The sequence below is a fragment of the Oncorhynchus tshawytscha genome, linkage group LG06 (genome assembly GCF_018296145.1).
Source record: "Oncorhynchus tshawytscha isolate Ot180627B linkage group LG06, Otsh_v2.0, whole genome shotgun sequence".
NCBI classification, from domain to species: domain Eukaryota; kingdom Metazoa; phylum Chordata; class Actinopteri; order Salmoniformes; family Salmonidae; genus Oncorhynchus; species Oncorhynchus tshawytscha.
In genome coordinates, this window is record NC_056434.1 from 979,798 (window position 1) to 999,107 (window position 19,310).

At 44.9% G+C, this 19,310-nt stretch overlaps 1 protein-coding gene across 1 annotated transcript; it reads right to left on the reverse strand.

Annotated features, from left to right (window-relative positions):
* Positions 1 to 592: 592 nt before the first annotated feature.
* Positions 593 to 16,205, reverse strand: plcxd1 (phosphatidylinositol-specific phospholipase C, X domain containing 1; the record flags this gene model as incomplete). The annotated part of the gene is made up of 5 exons (XM_042323675.1): positions 593 to 1,856; positions 4,668 to 4,848; positions 12,217 to 12,372; positions 14,806 to 14,934; positions 16,179 to 16,205. Coding segments are annotated over 5 exons (762 nt in total), but the record flags the coding sequence as incomplete, so codon positions are not given.
* Positions 16,206 to 19,310: the final 3,105 nt, after the last annotated feature.

The following is a 19,310-nucleotide window of genomic DNA, read 5'->3' on the forward strand; positions in this document are numbered from 1 at the left end:
TAGAGAGTTAGGAGGGTTAGAGAGTTAGGAGGGTTAGAGAGTTAGGAGGGTTAGAGAGTTAGGAGGGTTAGAGAGGGGGGGTTGGAGAGTTAGAGGAGGGTTAAAGAGTTAGAGGAGGGTTAAAGAGTTGGAGAGTTAGAGGAGGGTTAGAGAGTTAGAGGGGGTTAGAGAGTTAGAGGGGGTTAAAGAGTTAGAGGGGGTTAGAGAGTTAGGTTAGAGAGTTAGAGGGGGTTAGAAGTTAGTTAGAGGGGGGTTAAAGAGTTAGAGGGGGTTAGAGAGTTAGAGGGGGTTGGAGAGTTAGAGGAGGGTTAAAGAGTTGGAGAGTTAGAGGAGGGTTAAAGAGTTGGAGAGTTAGAGGAGGGTTAAAGAGTTAGAGGAGGGTTAGAGAGTTAGAGGAGGGTTATAGAGAGTTAGGAGGGTTAGAGAGTTAGAGGGGGGTTAGGGATAGAGGGTTAGAGGAGGGTTAGGGATAGAGGGTTAGGTCTGGAGGGTTAGGGATAGAGGGTTAGAATGTTAGAGGAGGGTTAGGGATAGAGGTTAGAAGGTTAGAGGAGGGTTAGGGATAGAGGGGGTTAGAAGGTTAGAGGAGGGTTAGAAGGTTAGAGGAGGGTTAGGGATAGAGGGTTAGAAGGTTAGGGTTAGGGCTAGTAAACAAGATAACAAAAGTCCAAAGTAAACAGATAAATAAATCAGTGCAGATCAGGGGGAAAAAGAGAGCAGGTCAACACAGGAAGAGAAGAGAGGAGCTCAACAGGCAAACATTTCACTGTCGTCAATATAATTGTGCAAATATATCCTATGAGAATGTATTGTTCAAGTTTTTTTTTACAAGCAAAGTTCTATTACATCATGCTGCAGTCCCATCCTCTTCTACAGCATAGTTAAAACATGGTATCATGCTGCAGTCCCATCCTCTTCTACAGCATAGTTAAAACATGGTATCATGCTGCAGTCCCATCCTCTTCTACAGCATAGTTAAAACATGGTATCGTGCTGCAGTCCCATCCTCTTCTACAGCATAGTTAAAACATGGTATCATGCTGCAGTCCCATCCTCTTCTACAGCATAGTTAAAACATGGTATCATGCTGCAGTCCCATCCTCTTCTACAGCATAGTTAAAACATGGTATCGTGCTGCAGTCCCATCCTCTTCTACAGCATAGTTAAAACATGGTATCATGCTGCAGTCCCATCCTCTTCTACAGCATAGTTAAAACATGGTATCGTGCTGCAGTCCCATCCTCTTCTACAGCATAGTTAAAACATGGTATCGTGCTGCAGTCCCATCCTCTTCTACAGCATAGTTAAAACATGGTATCGTGCTGCAGTCCCATCCTCTTCTACAGCATAGTTAAAACATGGTATCATGCTGCAGTCCCATCCTCTTCTACAGCATAGTTAAAACATGGTATCATGCTGCAGTCCCATCCTCTTCTACAGCATAGTTAAAACATGGTATTCTGTGCAATAAGATGTGTCAGATAATGCATCCCAAATGGCACCCTATTCCCTACACACACACGACTTTGACCAGAGGCCTATGGGCTACAGAGGTAATATGGTGTCATTTGGGACACAGCAGATGGGTCAGTTTCCTCTGCTAACATCACAAGGACCAGTGCAGTGGACTAAATGTTGATTCAGTGCGATGACGGTGGGTACGAAGTGGCTCTCTGAGACAAAGTCCCCAGCTATGATGTTGAGGGAGTGGGACTCGGACCCGGGGCTCTGGCCCCTGACCCAGGAGAGCAGGGCAGGGTAGGTAGACATCACCAGGTCCTTCAGAGACTCAGTGGGGTGAGAACAGATGTACTTCAGATCCTCTGTCAGGTTGATGCCCGTCACAAAGAACCCTCCTGACAACAAACACCAAATCAATGTTCTGTTTGATTCTGTTACAATAACACTCATTACAACACATCCCACACACGTCTACAAGGTCAGTGTTTGGTGATGAAATAAACTAATATCCATATATTTAGATTGCTTTCTTTCATTGATCCCTAATATTCTGACCCTGCTCTCTCAATATATATAAATATAGGACAAAACACACATCACGACAAGAGAGACAACACTACATAAAGAGAGACCTAAGACAACAACATAGCAAGGCAGCAACACATGACAACACAACATGGTAGCAACACAACATGACAACAACATGGTAGCAACACAAATTGGCAGCAGCACAACATGGTACAAACATTATTGGGCACAACAGCACAAACAGCACAAAGGGCAAGAAGGTAGAGACAACAATACATCACGCAATGCAGCCACAACTGTCAGTAAGAGTGTCCATGACTGAGTCTTTGAATGAAGAGACTGAGATAAATCTGTCCAGTTTGAGTGTTAGTTCCAGTCGCTAGCTGCAGTGAACTGAAAAGACGAGCGAGCCAGGGATGTATTTGCTTTGGGGACATTTAACAGAATGTGACTGGCAGAACGGATGTTGTATGTGGAGAATGAGGGCTATCTCAGATAGGGGGAGCCGTATAGATGTGTTCAAGTGAGTCTATCGACAAAATTCTAACCAAAAGGTACAGACTTCCATAGTGACGCAGTGGTCTAAGGCACTAGCCGGGGGAGCTTTCCTTGGCTCATTGCACTCTAGCGACTCCTTGTGGTGGGCAGGGCGCCTGCAGGCTGACTTCGTTCGTCAGTTGAACGGTGTTTCCTCTGACACATTGGTGCAGCTGGCTTCTGGGTTAAGCGAGCGGGTCTGGCGGGTCATGTTATGGAAGACGCACGGCTCGACCTTCGCCTCTCCTGAGAACGTTGGGGAGTTGCAGCGATGAGACAAGATCATAAATCACGAAGTTGGGGAGAAAAAGGGTATAAAAAAATATGGCTTAACATAGATTACGATCTACTGAAAACCCTATTGAAAATCTGTTGGCCAGCAAGTGGGAGGGGTTTCAGTGGTTGAATTACATTTATTCAGAGCACGTAAGGTAAGGTAAGTCTGAATACCAAATACTCAGAAGTGCGTAGGAAAGGAAAGGCGTGCGTAGGAAAGGAAAGGCGTGCGTAGGAAAGGAAAGGCGTGCGTAGGAAAGGAAAGGCGTGCGTAGGAAAGGCGTGCGTAGGAAAGGAAAGGCGTGCGTAGGAAAGGAAAGGCGTGCGTAGGAAAGATGTGCGTAGGAAAGGAAAGGCGTGCGTAGGAAAGGAAAGGCGTGCGTAGGAAAGGAAAGGCGTGCGTAGGAAAGATGTGCGTAGGAAAGGAAAGGCGTGCGTAGGAAAGGAAAGGCGTGCGTAGGAAAGATGTGCGTAGGAAAGGAAAGGCGTGCGTAGGAAAGGAAAGGCGTGCGTAGGAAAGAAGGAAAGGAAAGGCGTGCGTAGGAAAGGAAAGGCGTAGGAAAGGAAAGGGTATAAAAAAATATGGCGTGCATAGATTACGATCTACTGAAAACCCTATTGAAAATCTGTTGGCCAGCAAGTGGGAAGTGGTTGAATTACATTTATTCAGGCGTGCGTAGGAAAGGAAAGGCGTGCGTAGGAAAGGAAAGGCGTGCGTAGGAAAGGAAAGGCGTGCGTAGGAAAGGAAAGGCGTGCTTAGGAAAGGAAAGGCGTGCGTAGGAAAGGAAAGGCGTGCGTAGGAAAGGAAAGGCGTGCGTAGGAAAAGGAAAGGCGTGCGTAGGAAAGGAAAGGCGTGCGTAGGAAAGGAAAGGCGTGCGTAGGAAAGGAAAGGCGTGCGTAGGAAAGGAAAGGCGTGCGTAGGAAAGAAAGGCGTGCGTAGGAAAGGAAAGGCGTGCGTAGGAAAGGAAAGGCGTGCGTAGGAAAAGGAGGAAAGGAGTGCGTAGGAAAGGAAAGGCGTGCGTAGGAAAGGAAAGGCGTGCGTAGGAAAGGAAAGGAAAGGAGTGCGTAGGAAAGGAAAGGAGTGCGTAGGAAAGGAAAGGCGTGCGTAGGAAAGGAAAAGGAAGGAAAGGAAAGGAGTGCGTAGGAAAGGAAAGGCGTGCGTAGGAAAGGAAGGAAAAGGAGTGCGTAGGAAAGGAAAGGCGTGCGTAGGGAGGAAAGGTGTGCGTAGGAAAGGAAAAGGCGTGCGTAGGAAAGCGTAGGAAAGGAAAGTGCGTAGGAAAGGAAAGGTGTGCGTAGGAAAGGAAAGGCGTGCGTAGGGAAAGGAAAGGCGTGCGTGGGAAAGGAAAGGCGAGCGTGGAAAGAAAGGCGAGCGAGGAAAGGAAAGGCGTGCGTAGGAAAGGAAAGGCGTGCGTAGGAAAGGTGAGGTGGAAAGGAAAGGCGTGCGTGGGAAAGGAAAGGCGTGCGTAGGAAAGGAAAGGTGTGCGTAGGAAAGTAGGAAAGGTGTGCGTAGGAAAGGAAAGGCGTGCGTGGGAAAGGAAAGGCGTAGGAAAGGAAAGGCGTGCTTAGGAAAGGAAAGGTGCGTGCGTGCGGAAAGATGTGCGTAGGAAAGGAAAGGCGTGCGAAGGAAAGGTGTGCGTAGGAAAGGAAAGGCGTGCGTGGGAAAGGAAAGGCGTGCGTAGGAAAAAAGGCGTGCGTAGGAAAGGCGTGCGTAGGAAAGGCGTGCGTGGGAAAGACGTATATTATTAAAGTCTGCATCGGCCCCTATAAGTGCACAGCAGCACTTCTATTTCTAAATGATTGGCAGTGTTAGATAATCCTTACTCTGCACATTATTTCATAGCAATATGTGGTCATCTGTAGGTTACCTGGGCGGCCATGTTGTTTCCTGTGTTCGAACTCCTCGATCAGAGCCTCGGCTTTACACTTGTTGGCCCACCAGTAGGGGATGTGAGGCCAAAGGTCACTATAGAGGCTGACCATGCTGTGCTCATAGGAGACAATCACCTGGTAACCCAACGACCACAGGTTCCTCAGCGTCACCACTTCCTGGAACACAGAGGATCATGGGAATGTTGGGATCAGGGAAAGGAATCATGGGAAAGTATGGCTCATGCCATGCTAGGAAACATTGTGGTAACACTATATATTAACATTTTTGTAAAATTTTTGTAATTATTTTTATAATACACAACATACGCACACAAACATCCATGACATCCCATCTGACCACACCCCCATCTCCAGCGCTCTCAGCCACATGGGGTCAAACTGCACCATGTTGTTTCTCTCCGTCGCCCCACACACTTTCAACATTTAGATAATGAAGAATTTGACCTTTCCATTGTGTTAACGACGGAGGATTGGTTGATTTCCAGTTTTTAAGTATACATTTCCGGGAAGTCATGGATTATTGAGTCAATGTTAGTTTTACACTTAAAAACACGACTCTGCCGGTGTGCTGTAGAATGTGAATTTCGTCTCTTGTATAATAAATGATATACATTAGTTTATACTGAATTAAGTTACATTTGTCTTATTAAGTTACATTTGTCTTATTATTATGTCATTTCTTCAGTTATGTTCCAACATCCCTCCATCTTGTGCTTTTTAAGTCTTGGTTGCAATAGTTTATATTTTTTTCTAAGTTGTACAGGTTTTCTGCAAGATTTTATATACAGTTGAAGTCGGAAGTTTACATACACTTAGGTTGTAGTCATTAAAACTCATTATTCACCCACTCCACAAATTTCTTCTTAACAAACTATAGTTTTGGAAAGTCAGTTATGCACAAAGTAGACGTCCTGAGACAAGTCATTTTTCCAACACAGACAGATCATTTCACTCATAACTCACTGTGTCACAATTCCAATGGTTCAGAAGTTTACATAAACTAAGTTAACTGTGCCTTTAAACAGTTTGGAAAATTCCAGAAAATTATGTCATGGCTTTAGAAGCTTCTGATAGGCTAATTGACATAATTTAAGTCAATTGCAGGTGCACCTGTGGATGTATTTCAAGGCCTACCTTCCAACTCAATGCCTCTTTACTTGACATAATGGGAAAATCAAAAGAAATCAGCCAAGACCTCAGAAAAAAAATTGTAGACCTCCACAAGTCTGGTTCATCCTTGGGAGCAATTTACAAACGCCTGAAGGTACCACGTTCATCTGTACAAACAACAATATGCAAGTATAAACACCATGGGACCACGCAGCCGTCATACTGCTCAGGAAGGAGACGCGTTCTGTCTCCTAGAGATGAACGTACTTTGGTGAGAAAAATGCAAATCAATCCCAGAACAACTGCAAAGGATCTTATGAAGATGCTGGAGGAAACAGGTACAAAAGTATCTATATCCACAGTAAAACAAGTCCTATATCGACATAACCTGAAAGGCCGCTCAACAAGGAAGAAGCCACTGCTCCAAAACCACCATAAAAAAAGCCAGACTACGGTTTGCAACTGCATATGGGGACAAAGATCATTCTTTTTGGAGAAATGTCCTCTGGTCTGATGAAACAAAATATAACTGTTTGGCCATAATGACCATTGTTATGTTTGGACAAAAAAGAGGGAGTCTTGCAAGCCAAAGAACACCATCCCAACGGTGAAGCACAGGGGTGGCAACATTATGTTGAGGGGGTGCTTTGCTGCAGGAGGGACTGGTGCACTTCACAAAATAGATGGCATCACGAGGTAGGAAAATTAGGTGAATATATTGAAGCAACATCTCAAGACATCAGTCAGGAAGTTAAAGCTTGGTCACAAATGGGTCTTCCACATGGACAGTGACCACAAGCATACTTCCAAAATTGTGGCAAAATGGCTTAAGAACAACAAAGTCAAGGTATTGGAGTGGCCATAACAAAGCCCTGACCTCAATCCTATAGAACATTTGTGGTCAGAACTAAAAAGCGTGTGCAAATCAAATCAAATCAAATTTTATTTGTCACATACACATGGTTAGCAGATGTTAATGCGAGTGTAGCGAAATGCTTGTGCTTCTAGTTCCGACAATGCAGTAATAACCAACAAGTAATCTAACTAACAATTCCAAAACTCCTGTCTTATACACAGTGTAAGGGGATAAAGAATATGTACATAAGGATATATGAATGAGTGATGGTACAGAGCAGCATAGGCAAGATACAGTAGATGATATCGAGTACAGTATATACATATGAGATGAGTATGTAAACAAAGTGGCATAGTTAAAGTGGCTAGTGATACATGTATTACATAAGGATGCAGTCGATGATATAGAGTACAGTGTATACGTATGCATATGAGATGAATAATGTAGGGTAAGTAACATTACATAAGGTAGCATTGTTTAAAGTGGCTAGTGAAATATTTACATCATTTCCCATCAATTCCCATTATTAAAGTGGCTGGAGTTGAGTCAGTGTCATTGTCAGTGTGTTGGCAGCAGCCACTCAATGTTAGTGGTGGCTGTTTACAGTCTGATGGCCTTGAGATAGAAGCTGTTTTTCAGTCTCTCGGTCCCAGCTTTGATGCACCTGTACTGACCTCGCCTTCTGGATGATAGCGGGGTGAACAGGCAGTGGCTCGGGTGGTTGATGTCCTTGATGATCTTTATGGCCTTCCGGCGCCGACAGAGATGGCCGCCTCGCTTCGCGTTCCTAGGAAACTATGCAGTTTTTTGTTTTTTTACGTGTTATTTCTTACACTAGTACCCCAGGTCATCTTAGGTTTCATTACATACAGCCGAGAAGAACTACTGAATATAAGATCAGCGTCAACTCACCATCAGTACGACCAAGAATATGTTTTTCGCGATGCGGATCCTGTGTTCTGCCTTACAACCAGTGCCACGGAATGGTTCCCATGCAGCGACCCAAAAAACGACTCAGAAAAAGAGGGAAACGAAGCGGTCTTCTGGTCAGACTCCGGAGACGGGCACATCGTGCACCACTCCCTAGCATTCTTCTTGCCAATGTCCAGTCTCTTGACAACAAGGTTGATGAAATCCGAGCAAGGGTAGCATTCCAGAGGGACATCAGAGACTGTAACGTTCTCTGCTTCACGGAAACATGGCTAACTGGAGAGACACAATCCGAAGCGGTGCAGCCAGCGGGTTTCTCCACGCATCGCGCCGACAGAAACGAACATCTTTCTGGTAAGAAGAGGGGCGGGGCGTATGCCTTATGGCCAACGTGACATGGTGTGATGAAAGAAACATACAGGAACTCAAATCCTTCTGTTCACCTGATTTAGAATTCCTCACAATCAAATGTAGACCGCATTATCTACCAAGAGAATTCTCTTCGATTATAATCACAGCCGTATATATCCCCCAAGCAGACACATCGATGGCTCTGAACGAACTTTATTTAACTCTCTGCAAACTGGAAACGATTTATCCGGAGGCTGCATTCATTGTAGCTGGGGATTTTAACAAGGCTAATCTGAAAACAAGACTCCCTAAATTTTATCAGCATATCGATTGCGCAACCAGGGGTGGAAAGACTGTCACCAAAAGCACTCACAAACTTCTACAGATGCACAACCGAGAGCATCCTGGCGGGCTGTATCACCGCCTGGTATGGCAACTGCACCGCCCTCAACCGTAAGGCTCTCCAGAGGGTAGTGAGGTCTGCACAACGCATCACCGGGGGCAAACTACCTGCCCTCCAGGACACCTACACCACCCGATGCTACAGGAAGGCCATAAAGATCATCAAGGACATCAACCACCCGAGCCACTGCCTGTTCACCCCGCTGTCATCCAGAAGGCGAGGTCAGTACAGGTGCATCAAAGCTGGGACCGAGAGACTGAAAAACAGCTTCTATCTCAAGGCCATCAGACTGTTAAACAGCCACCACTAACATTGAGTGGCTACTGCCAACACACTGTCAATGACACTGACTCTACTCCAGCCACTTTAATCATGGGAATTGATGGGAAATGATGTAAATATATCACTAGCCACTTTAAACAATGCTACCTTATATAATGTTACTTACCCTACATTATTCATCTCATATGCATACGTAGATACTGTACTCTATATCATCGACTGCATCCTTATGTAATACATGTATCACTAGCCACTTTAACTATGCCACTTGGTTTACATACTCATATGTATATACTGTACTCGATATCATCTACTGTATCTTGCCTATGCTGCTCTGTACCATCACTCATTCATATATCCTTATGTACATATGCTTTATCCCCTTACACTGTGTATAAGACAGTAGTTTTTTTTTGGAATTGTTAGTTAGATTACTTGCTCGTTATTACTGCATTGTCGGAACTAGAAGCACAAGCATTTCGCTACACTCGCATTAACATCTGCTAACCATGTGTATGTGACAAATAAAATTTGATTTGATTTGTAACATCGGGTGGTGTAGGTGTCCTGGAGGGCAGGTAGTTTGCCCCCGGTGATGCGTTGTGCAGACCTCACTACCCTCTGGAGAGCCTTACGGTTGAGGGCGGAGCAGTTGCCGTACCAGGCGGTGATACAGCCCGCCAGGATGCTCTCGATTGTGCATCTGTAGAAGTTTGTGAGTGCTTTTGGTGACAAGCCGAATTTCTTCAGCCTCCTGAGGTTGAAGAGGCGCTGCTGCGCCTTCTTCACGATGCTGTCTGTGTGAGTGGACCAATTCAGTTTGTCTGTGATGTGTATGCCGAGGAACTTAAAACTTGCTACCCTCTCCACTACTGTTCCATCGATGTGGATAGGGGTGTTCCCTCTGCTGTTTCCTGAAGTCCACAATCATCTCCTTAGTTTTGTTGACGTTGAGTGTGAGGTTATTTTCCTGACACCACACTCCGAGGGCCCTCACCTCCTCCCTGTAGGCCGTTTCGTCGTTGTTGGTAATCAAGCCTACCACTGTTGTGTCGTCCGCAAACTTGGAGGCCTACAAACCTGATTCAGTTACACCAGCTCTGTCAGGAGGAATGAACCAAAAATCACCCAACTTATTGTGGGAAGCTTGTGGAAGGCAACCCGAAACGTTTGACCCAAGTTAAACAACTTAAAGGCAATGCTACCAAATACTAATTGAGTGTATGTAAACTTCTGACCCACTGGGAATGTGATGAAAGAAATAAAAGCTGAAATGAATCACTCTACTATTATTTCACATTCTTAACATAAAGTGGCGATCCTGACTGACCTAAAACAGGGAGTTTTTGTTTGAAAACGGAGTTTAAATGTATTTGGCTAAAGTATATCTGAACTTCCGACTTTAACTGTATTGTACAATAAGTCCACTCTCTTTCTCTCTCCCCCTCTTTCTTTCCCCACCCCCTTTCCATTGTGTAACAAGCTGTCATATCGGGTTAGTCCACTAGGGACTTTTCATTACATTATGTTAGTAATCAATACAACCAATACCGTGTTTATGTAATTCTGTGTGATTATTTAGTTAGTTAGTAAATAAACAATTAAGCCAATTTCTGTATCGTTCATTCATCACCAAGGTTAGGGTTTGTGCTGATATCCAAGGATTATGCGATGTTCAGAATGAGACTGATAAGGTAATGATTAATATGTGACTGTTATTGATGTAAGAGATATCTGTATATCTTTAGAGTTTGAGTCGGGAGATAGTCACTCTTTAAACAACTTTTCCCGTGGTGCCCCAAGTTCCTAATGAGTTAATAGTTACGTGATTAATTTACTTGAGTAATAATTAAACAGAGTAAATAGCAGTTATCACATTAATGATAAAACGTCACAACACCTGGTACCCCTGCACATCAACTTGGTACTGGTACCCTGTGTATATAGCCAAGTTATTACCTGGTACCCTGTGTATATAGCCAAGTTATTACCTGGTACCCTGTGTATATAGCCAAGTTATTACCTGGTACCCTGTGGCCATTATTACCTGGTACCCTGTGTATATAGCCAAGTTATTACCTGGTACCCTGTGTATATAGCCAAGTTATTACCTGGTACCCTGTGTATATAGCCAAGTTATTACCTGGTACCCTGTGGATATAGCCAAGTTATTACCTGGTACCCTGTGGATATAGCCAAGTTATTACCTGGTACCCTGTGGATATAGCCATTGATATTTTTTTCCTAGTGTTCTTATTTTTTTCTTTGGTGTGTCTCTCTGCATTGTGGGGAAGGAGCTGGAAGTAAGCTTTTCACTATTCGTCTATAACTGTTTCTTATTTACTTTGACGCATGTGACAAATACCATTTGATTTTCTATTTGATTCCAATGTTACCTTTAAGATGTGCGCGGGCTTTTATTTTGTAAAGTGGTTTCTTGCATCAAACAACACAATACAAAAACATTTTCAGTCACCTCCTTGTTTGACAGGATAAACAGGTTGATCCTGCTGGGGTCTGATCAACTGCTTGGCGTAGCAGCTCGTTATGTTCTTGTTCTTGTCTATTAATGTTCTGTATAAGGTCATGTTTTGTGTGGACCCCAGGAAGAATAGCTGCTGCTTTTGTAACAGTTAATGGGGATCCAAATGAAATTCCAAGAGGCTGAATGACAGAACAGCTATTTCCATGTTAAAATATTATGGGATGCATTTTCTCCATTGTTTCTGATGGTAGGCCTACATTCTGATCAAATAGCCACAGTAGCCTACTTGGTCACTGTTAAAACTAACTTAAATAGGGTCCAGCCTCAGTGTTCATAGTAAACGCTCGCTGGAAGTTGCTCAGCAGACCTGAAATTTGCTCATTGCCAAAAAAGATTAGAGGGAACATTGGAGGTGTCCCTACAGTAGTTGGACAGTGCTTGGAGGTGTCCCTACAGTAGTTGGACAGTGCTTGGAGGTGTCCCTACAGTAGTTGGACAGTGCTTGGAGGTGTCCCTACAGTAGTTGGACAGTGCTTGGAGGTGTCCCTACAGGAGTTGGACAGTGCTTGGAGGTGTCCCTACAGGAGTTGGACAGTGCTTGGAGGTGTCCCTACAGTAGTTGGACAGTGCTTGGAGGTGTCCCTACAGTAGTTGGACAGTGCTTGGAGGTGTCCCTACAGTAGTTGGACAGTGCTTGTAGGTGTCCCTACAGTAGTTGGACAGTGCTTGGAGGTGTCCCTACAGTAGTTGGACAGTGCTTGGAGGTGTCCCTACAGTAGTTGGACAGTGCTTGGAGGTGTCCCTATAGCAGTTGGACAGTGCTTGGAGGTGTCCCTATAGCAGTCCCTAGGTGCAGTTGGACAGTGCTTGGAGGTGTCCCTACCGTAGTTGGACAGTGCTTGGAGGTGTCCCTACCATAGTTGGACAGTGCTTGGAGGTGTCCCTACCGTAGTTGGACAGTGCTTGGAGGTGTCCCTACTGTAGTTGGACAGTGCTTGGAGGTGTCCCTACAGCAGTTGGACAGTGCTTGGAGGTGTCCCTACCGTAGTTGGACAGTGCTTGGAGGTGTCCCTACAGCAGTTGGACAGTGCTTGGAGGTGTCCCTACCGTAGTTGGACAGAGCCTGGCGTTGAAGATGGTTCTGATGGTGGATATAAGTCCAGTGTGGAGGTCCTGGTTCAGACCCAGGAAGTGACTGAAGGACAGCAGAACCACCTCTCTAGAATGGACATCTAGCCAGGATCTGATCTCCTGAAGAACGGTCTGTGGAGAACAGACATCGGTCCAACTGGTGTAACACAATCTCAGTAACATCTGAAATCAATTATATATCCCAAATCCTATTTGTATATGTCAGATAAGAACAGGAGTCTAGTAAATGGTACAACCCCTCTCTGTAGCCCCTTGTCAGAATGTCTACTAAACCTCCCTGCTATGTTAGAAGTACAGATTATACCTTTAACATTGAATGTAGTCTACACTCTGTGGTAGAATGGAAGTATCATACCTCTACATTGAGCGTAATGTACACTCCATAGTATCACACCTCTACATTGAGCATAGCGTACACTCCGTAGTATAACACCTCTACATTTAGCGTAGTGTACACTCCATAGTTTCACACCTCTACATTTAGCGTAGTGTACACTCCATAGTATCACACCTCTACATTTAGCATAGTGTACACTCCATAGTATCACTCCTCTACATTTAGCATAGTGTACACTCCATAGTATCACACCTCTACATTTAGCATAGTGTACACTCCATAGTATCACTCCTCTACATTTAGCTTAGTGTACACTCCATAGTATCACACCTCTACATTTAGCATAGTGTACACTCCATAGTTTCACACCTCTACATTTAGCATAGTGTACACTCCATAGTATCACACCTCTACATTTAGCATAGTGTACACTCCATAGTATCACACCTCTACATTTAGCATAGTATCACACCTCTACATTTAGTACACTCCATAGTATCACACCTCTACATTTAGTGTACACTCCATAGTATCACACCTACATTTAGCATAGTGTACACTCCATAGTATCACACCTCTACATTTAGCATAGTACACTCCATAGTACACTCCATTTAGCAGTATCACACTCTACATTTAGCATAGTGTACACTCCATAGTATCACACCTCTACATTTAGCATAGTGTACACTCCATAGTATCACACCTCTACATTTAGCATAGTGTACACTCCATAGTATCACACCTCTACATTTAGCATAGTGTACACTCCATAGTATCACACCTCTACATTTAGCATAGTGTACACTCCATAGTATCACACCTCATTTAGCATTTAGCTCCATGTATCACTCCATTTAGTATCACACACACCTCTACATTTAGCATAGTGTACACTCCATAGTATCACACCTCTACATTTAGCATAGTGTACACTCCATAGTATCACACCTCTACATTTAGCATAGTGTACACTCCATAGTATCACACCTCTACATTTAGCATAGTGTACACTCCATAGTATCACACCTCTACATTTAGCATAGTGTACACTCCATAGTATCACACCTCTACATTTAGCATAGTGTACACTCCATAGTATCACACCTCTACATTTAGCATAGTGTACACTCCATAGTATCACACCTCTACATTTAGCATAGTGTACACTCCATAGTATCACCTCTACATTTAGCATAGTGTACACCCATCACACCTCTACATTTAGCATAGTGTACATCCATAGTGTACACCCACATTTAGTAGTCACACACCTCTACATTTAGCATAGTGTACACTCCATAGTATCACACCTCTACATTTAGCATAGTGTACACTCCATAGTATCACACCTCTACATTTAGCATAGTGTACACTCCATAGTATCACACCTCTACATTTAGCATAGTGTACACTCCATAGTATCACACCTCTACATTTAGCATAGTGTACACTCCATAGTATCACACCTACTTTAGCATTCCATAGCATAGTGTACACTCCATAGTATCACACCTCTACATTTAGCATAGTGTACACTCCATAGTATCACACCTCTACATTTAGCATAGTGTACACTCCATAGTATCACACCTCTACATTTGCTACATAGTATCATACCGCTACAGTGAGTGTAGTGTACACTCCATAGTATCATACCTCTACATACCTCTACAGTGAGTGTAGTGTACACTCCATAGTATCACACCTCTACATTTAGCATAGTGTACACTCCATAGTATCACACCTCTACATTTAGCATAGTGTACACTCCATAGTATCACACCTCTACATTTAGCATAGTGTACACTCCATAGTATCACACCTCTACATTTGGCGTAGCGTACACTCCATAGTATCATACCGCTACAGTGAGTGTAGTGTACACTCCATAGTATCATACCTCTACAGTGAGTGTAGTGTACACTCCATAGTATCATACCTCTACATTTGAGCGTAGCGTACACTCCATAGTATCATACCGCTACAGTGAGTGTAGTGTATACTCCATAGTATCATACCGCTACAGTGAGTGTATACTCCATAGTATCATACCTCTACAGTGAGTGTAGTGTATACTCCATAGTATCATACCTCTACAGTGAGTGTAGTGTACACCATAGTATCACACCTCTACATTTAGTAGTGTACACTCCATAGTATCATACCTCTACAGTGAGTGTAGTGTACACTCCATAGTATCATACCTCTACAGTGAGTGTAGTGTACACTCCATGGTAGAAGTACAGGTCAGTAGAGGTGTCGTTGGGTCGATGTGCGATCCTCAGGTCAAGATATCTGACCCCACAGTCTAGCTGCTCCTTCACTGTCGCCTCCTATAGGATATTATCAGATTAACTTTCAGATCATCTACATTATCAGATCATCTACATTATCAGAGCAACAACATTATCAGATCATCTACATTATCAGATCGACATTATTATCAGATCATCAACATTATCAGAGCAACAACATTATCAGATCATCTACATTATCAGAGCAACAACATTATCAGAGCATCTACATTATTATCAGATCAACATTATTATCAGATCATCAACATTATCAGATCATCAACATTATCAGATCATCAACATTAGAGCAACAACATTATCAGATCATCTACATTATCTGATCGCCATTATTATCAGATCTTCAACATTATCAGAGCAACAACATTATCAGATCATCAACATTATCAGAACAACATTCAGATCGACAACATTATCCAGATCATAAACATTATCGATTGACATTATTATCTGATCAACAACATTATCAGATCAACTTAATCAGATCAACATTATTATCAGATCGACAACATGATCAGATCAACAACTTTATTAACATCAACCACCACCGAGGGCCAGATGTCCTGCCACCACCGAGGGCCAGATGTCCTGCCACCACCGAGGGCCAGATGTCCTGCCACCACCAGGGCCAGATGTCCTGCCACCACCGAGGGCCAGATGTCCTGCCACCACCGAGGGCCAGATGTCCTGCCACCACCGAGGGCCAGATGTCCTGCCACCACCGAGGGCCAGATGTCCTGCCACCACCGAGGGCCAGATGTCCTGCCACCACCGAGGGCCAGATGTCCTGCCACCACCGAGGGCCAGATGTCCTGCCACCACCGAGGGCCAGATGTCCTGCCACCACCGAGGGCCAGATGTCCTGCCAGCACCGAGGGCCATATGTCCTGCCACCACCGAGGGCCATATGTCCTGCCAGCACCGAGGGCCAGATGTCCTGCCAGCACCGAGGGCCAGATGTCCTGCCAGCACCGAGGGCCATATGTCCTGCCAGCAGGTGTAAAGTCTGCACCAGAAGTGTTATGCCATCTAGGTAAGGTTGGTCATCTAGGTCAGGGTGGTCAAACTCAATTCCTGGAGGGCTGTGTATCTGCTGGTTTTTATTATTTCGTTTCAATGTGTGTCCAATTAAGACCTAGCCAACCAGATGAGTGTAACTAATCAATTATCTTAATTGATCAATAAAGTCAGGAGGACTAAAAACCTGCACACATTGTGCTCAGAAATGTAGTTTGACACCCCTGATCAGTTGTTAAAAATCCTACCTGTGTAACTGCCCATTTATAAACAAACGGTCAATTCCTGGAGGGGCTTCATGTATTTGTCTGGCTTCTGCAGCAAATCAGGTTGGGTCAATGGTGTCGACAGGGGAGCGGTCCTCCTATCCAGACAGATGTTAGGGGCATTATGGCCTAAACAGGGAATCAAGGTACAGACAGATAGGGCCTGATATTACAAGTGTATGGTCAATGTCATGTGTCAGCCTAGTACCCATATGATGCTCCAAGGATGCAGTTCCTAAGGATCCAGTTTACAACATACAGTAGACGGCAGTTGTTAAAAAATCCTTACCCTACAAGGGAAATGTGTAAAGTGTCCCTACACTGCCCATTTATAAACATGTATTTGTCTAGCTTCTGCAGCAAATCAGGTTGGGTTGATGACATAATGCCATCTGATTAAAGTGTTGATGACATAATGCCATCTGATTAAAGTGTTGATGTTGTGACATAATGCCATCTGATTAAAGTGTTGGTGACATAATGCCATCTGATTAAAGTGTTGGTGACATAATGCCATCTGATTAAAGTGTTGATGGTGGTGACATAATGCCATCTGATTAAAGTGTTGATGGTGATGACATAATGCCATCTGATTAAAGTGTTGATGTTGATGACATAATGCCATCTGATTAAAGTGTTGATGTTGTGACATAATGCCATCTGATTAAAGTGTTGGTGTTGATGACATAATGCCATCTGATTAAAGTGTTGATGACATAATGCCATCTGATTAAAGTGTTGGTGTTGATGACATAATGCCATCTGATTAAAGTGTTGATGTTGTGACATAATGCCATCTGATTAAAGTGTTGATGTTGTGACATAATGCCATCTGATTAAAGTGTTGATGTTGTGACATAATGCCATCTGATTAAAGTGTTGGTGACATAATGCCATCTGATTAAAGTGTTGGTGACATTATGCCATCTGATTAAAGTGTTGGTGACATAATGCCATCTGATTAAAGTGTTGATGTTGTGACATAATGCCATCTGATTAAAGTGTTGATGTTGTGACATAATGCCATCTGATTAAAGTGGTGGTGTTGTGAATGCAGCATAACAGCAGTACTGTAATGTGTTTAAAAGCTATGGTGAAGTAATTAATAGTAGATACAGTAGACCAGTTCCTCAGGGGAACATCCCATAGAGCACAGGGCTGGTGATCCATCCAGATGTCTTACCTGGTACAGCTAGGTTCCTCAGGGGAACATCCCATAGAGCACAGGGCTGGTGATCCATCCAGATGTCTTACCTGGTACAGCTAGGTTCCTCAGGGTAACGTCCCAAAGAGCACAGGGCAGGTGATCCATCCAGCTGTCTTACCTGGTACAGCTAGGTTCCTCAGGGAACGTCCGTCCCATAGAACACAGGGCTGGTGATCCATCCAGGTGTCTTATCTGGTACAGCTAGGTTCCTCAGGGGAACGTCCGTCCCATAGAACACAGGGCTGGTGATCCATCCAGGTGTCTTACCTGGTACAGCTAGGTTCCTCAGGGGAACGTCCGTCCCATAGAACACAGGGCAGGTGATCCATCCAGATGTCTTACCTGGTACAGCTAGGTTCCTCAGGGGAACGTCCGTCCCATAGAACACAGGGCTGGTGATCCATCCAGGTGTCTTACCTGGTACAGCTAGGTTCCTCAGGGGAACGTCCGTCCCATAGAACACAGGGCAGGTGATCCATCCAGCTGTCTTACCTGGTACAGCTAGGTTCCTCAGGGGAACATCCCATAGAGCACAGGGCTGGTGATCCATCCAGATGTCTTACCTGGTACAGCTAGGTTCCTCAGGGGAACGTCCCAAAGAGCACAGGGCAGGTGATCCATCCAGCTGTCTTACCTGGTACAGCTAGGTTCCTCAGGGGAACGTCCCAAAGAGCACAGGGCAGGTGATCCATCCAGCTGTCTCACCTTGTACAGCTAGGTTCCTCAGGGAACGTCCGTCCCATAGAACACAGGGCTGGTGATCCATCCAGGTGTCTTACCTGGTACAGCTAGGTTCCTCAGGGGAACGTCCCAAAGAGCACAGGGCAGGTGATCCATCCAGCTGTCTTACCTGGTACAGCTAGGTTCCTCAGGGATGTCTTACCTGGTACAGCTAGGTTCGTCCGTCCCATAGAACACAGGGCAGGTGATCCATCCAGATGTCTTACCTGGTACAGCTAGGTTCCTCAGGGGAACATCCCATAGAGCACAGGGCTGGTGATCCATCCAGATGTCTTACCTGGTACAGCTAGGTTCCTCAGGGGAACATCCCATAGAGCACAGGGCTGGTGATCCATCCAGATGTCTTACCTGGTACAGCTAGGTTCCTCAGGGTAACGTCCCAAAGAGCACAGGGCAGGTGATCCATCCAGCTGTCTTACCTGGTACAGCTAGGTTCCTCAGGGGAACGTCCGTCCCATAGAACACAGGGCTGGTGATCCATCCAGGTGTCTTATCTGGTACAGCTAGGTTCCTCAGGGGAACGTCCGTCCCATAGAACACAGGGCTGGTGATCCATCCAGATGTCTTACCTGGTACAGCTAGGTTCCTCAGGGGAACGTCCCCCAAGAACACAGGGCTGGTGATCCATCCAGCTGTCTTACCTGGTACAGCTAGGTTCCTCAGGGGAACGTCCGTCCCATAGAACACAGGGCTGGTGATCCATCCAGGTGTCTTACCTGGTACAGCTGGTTCCTCAGGGGACTAGGTTGGTGATCCATCCAGGTCTTACCTGGTACAGCTAGGTTCCTCAGGGGAACGCCCCATAGAACACAGGGCTGGTGATCCATCCAGGTGTCTTACCTGGTACAGCTAGGTTCCTCAGGGGAACGTCCCCCATAGAGCACAGGGCAGGTGATCCATCCAGATGTCTTACCTGGTACAGCTAGGTTCCTCAGGCACAGGGCTGGTGAATCGTCCGTCCACAGGGCAGGTAGAAGCTGTCTTACCTGGTACAGCTAGGTTCCTCACCCAAAGGCACAGGGCAGGTGATCCATCCAGCTGTCTTACCTGGTACAGCTAGGTTCCTCAGGGGAACGTCCCAAAGAACACAGGGCTGGTGATCCATCCAGCTGTCTTACCTGGTACAGCTAGGTTCCTCAGGGGAACGTCCCCCATAGAACACAGGG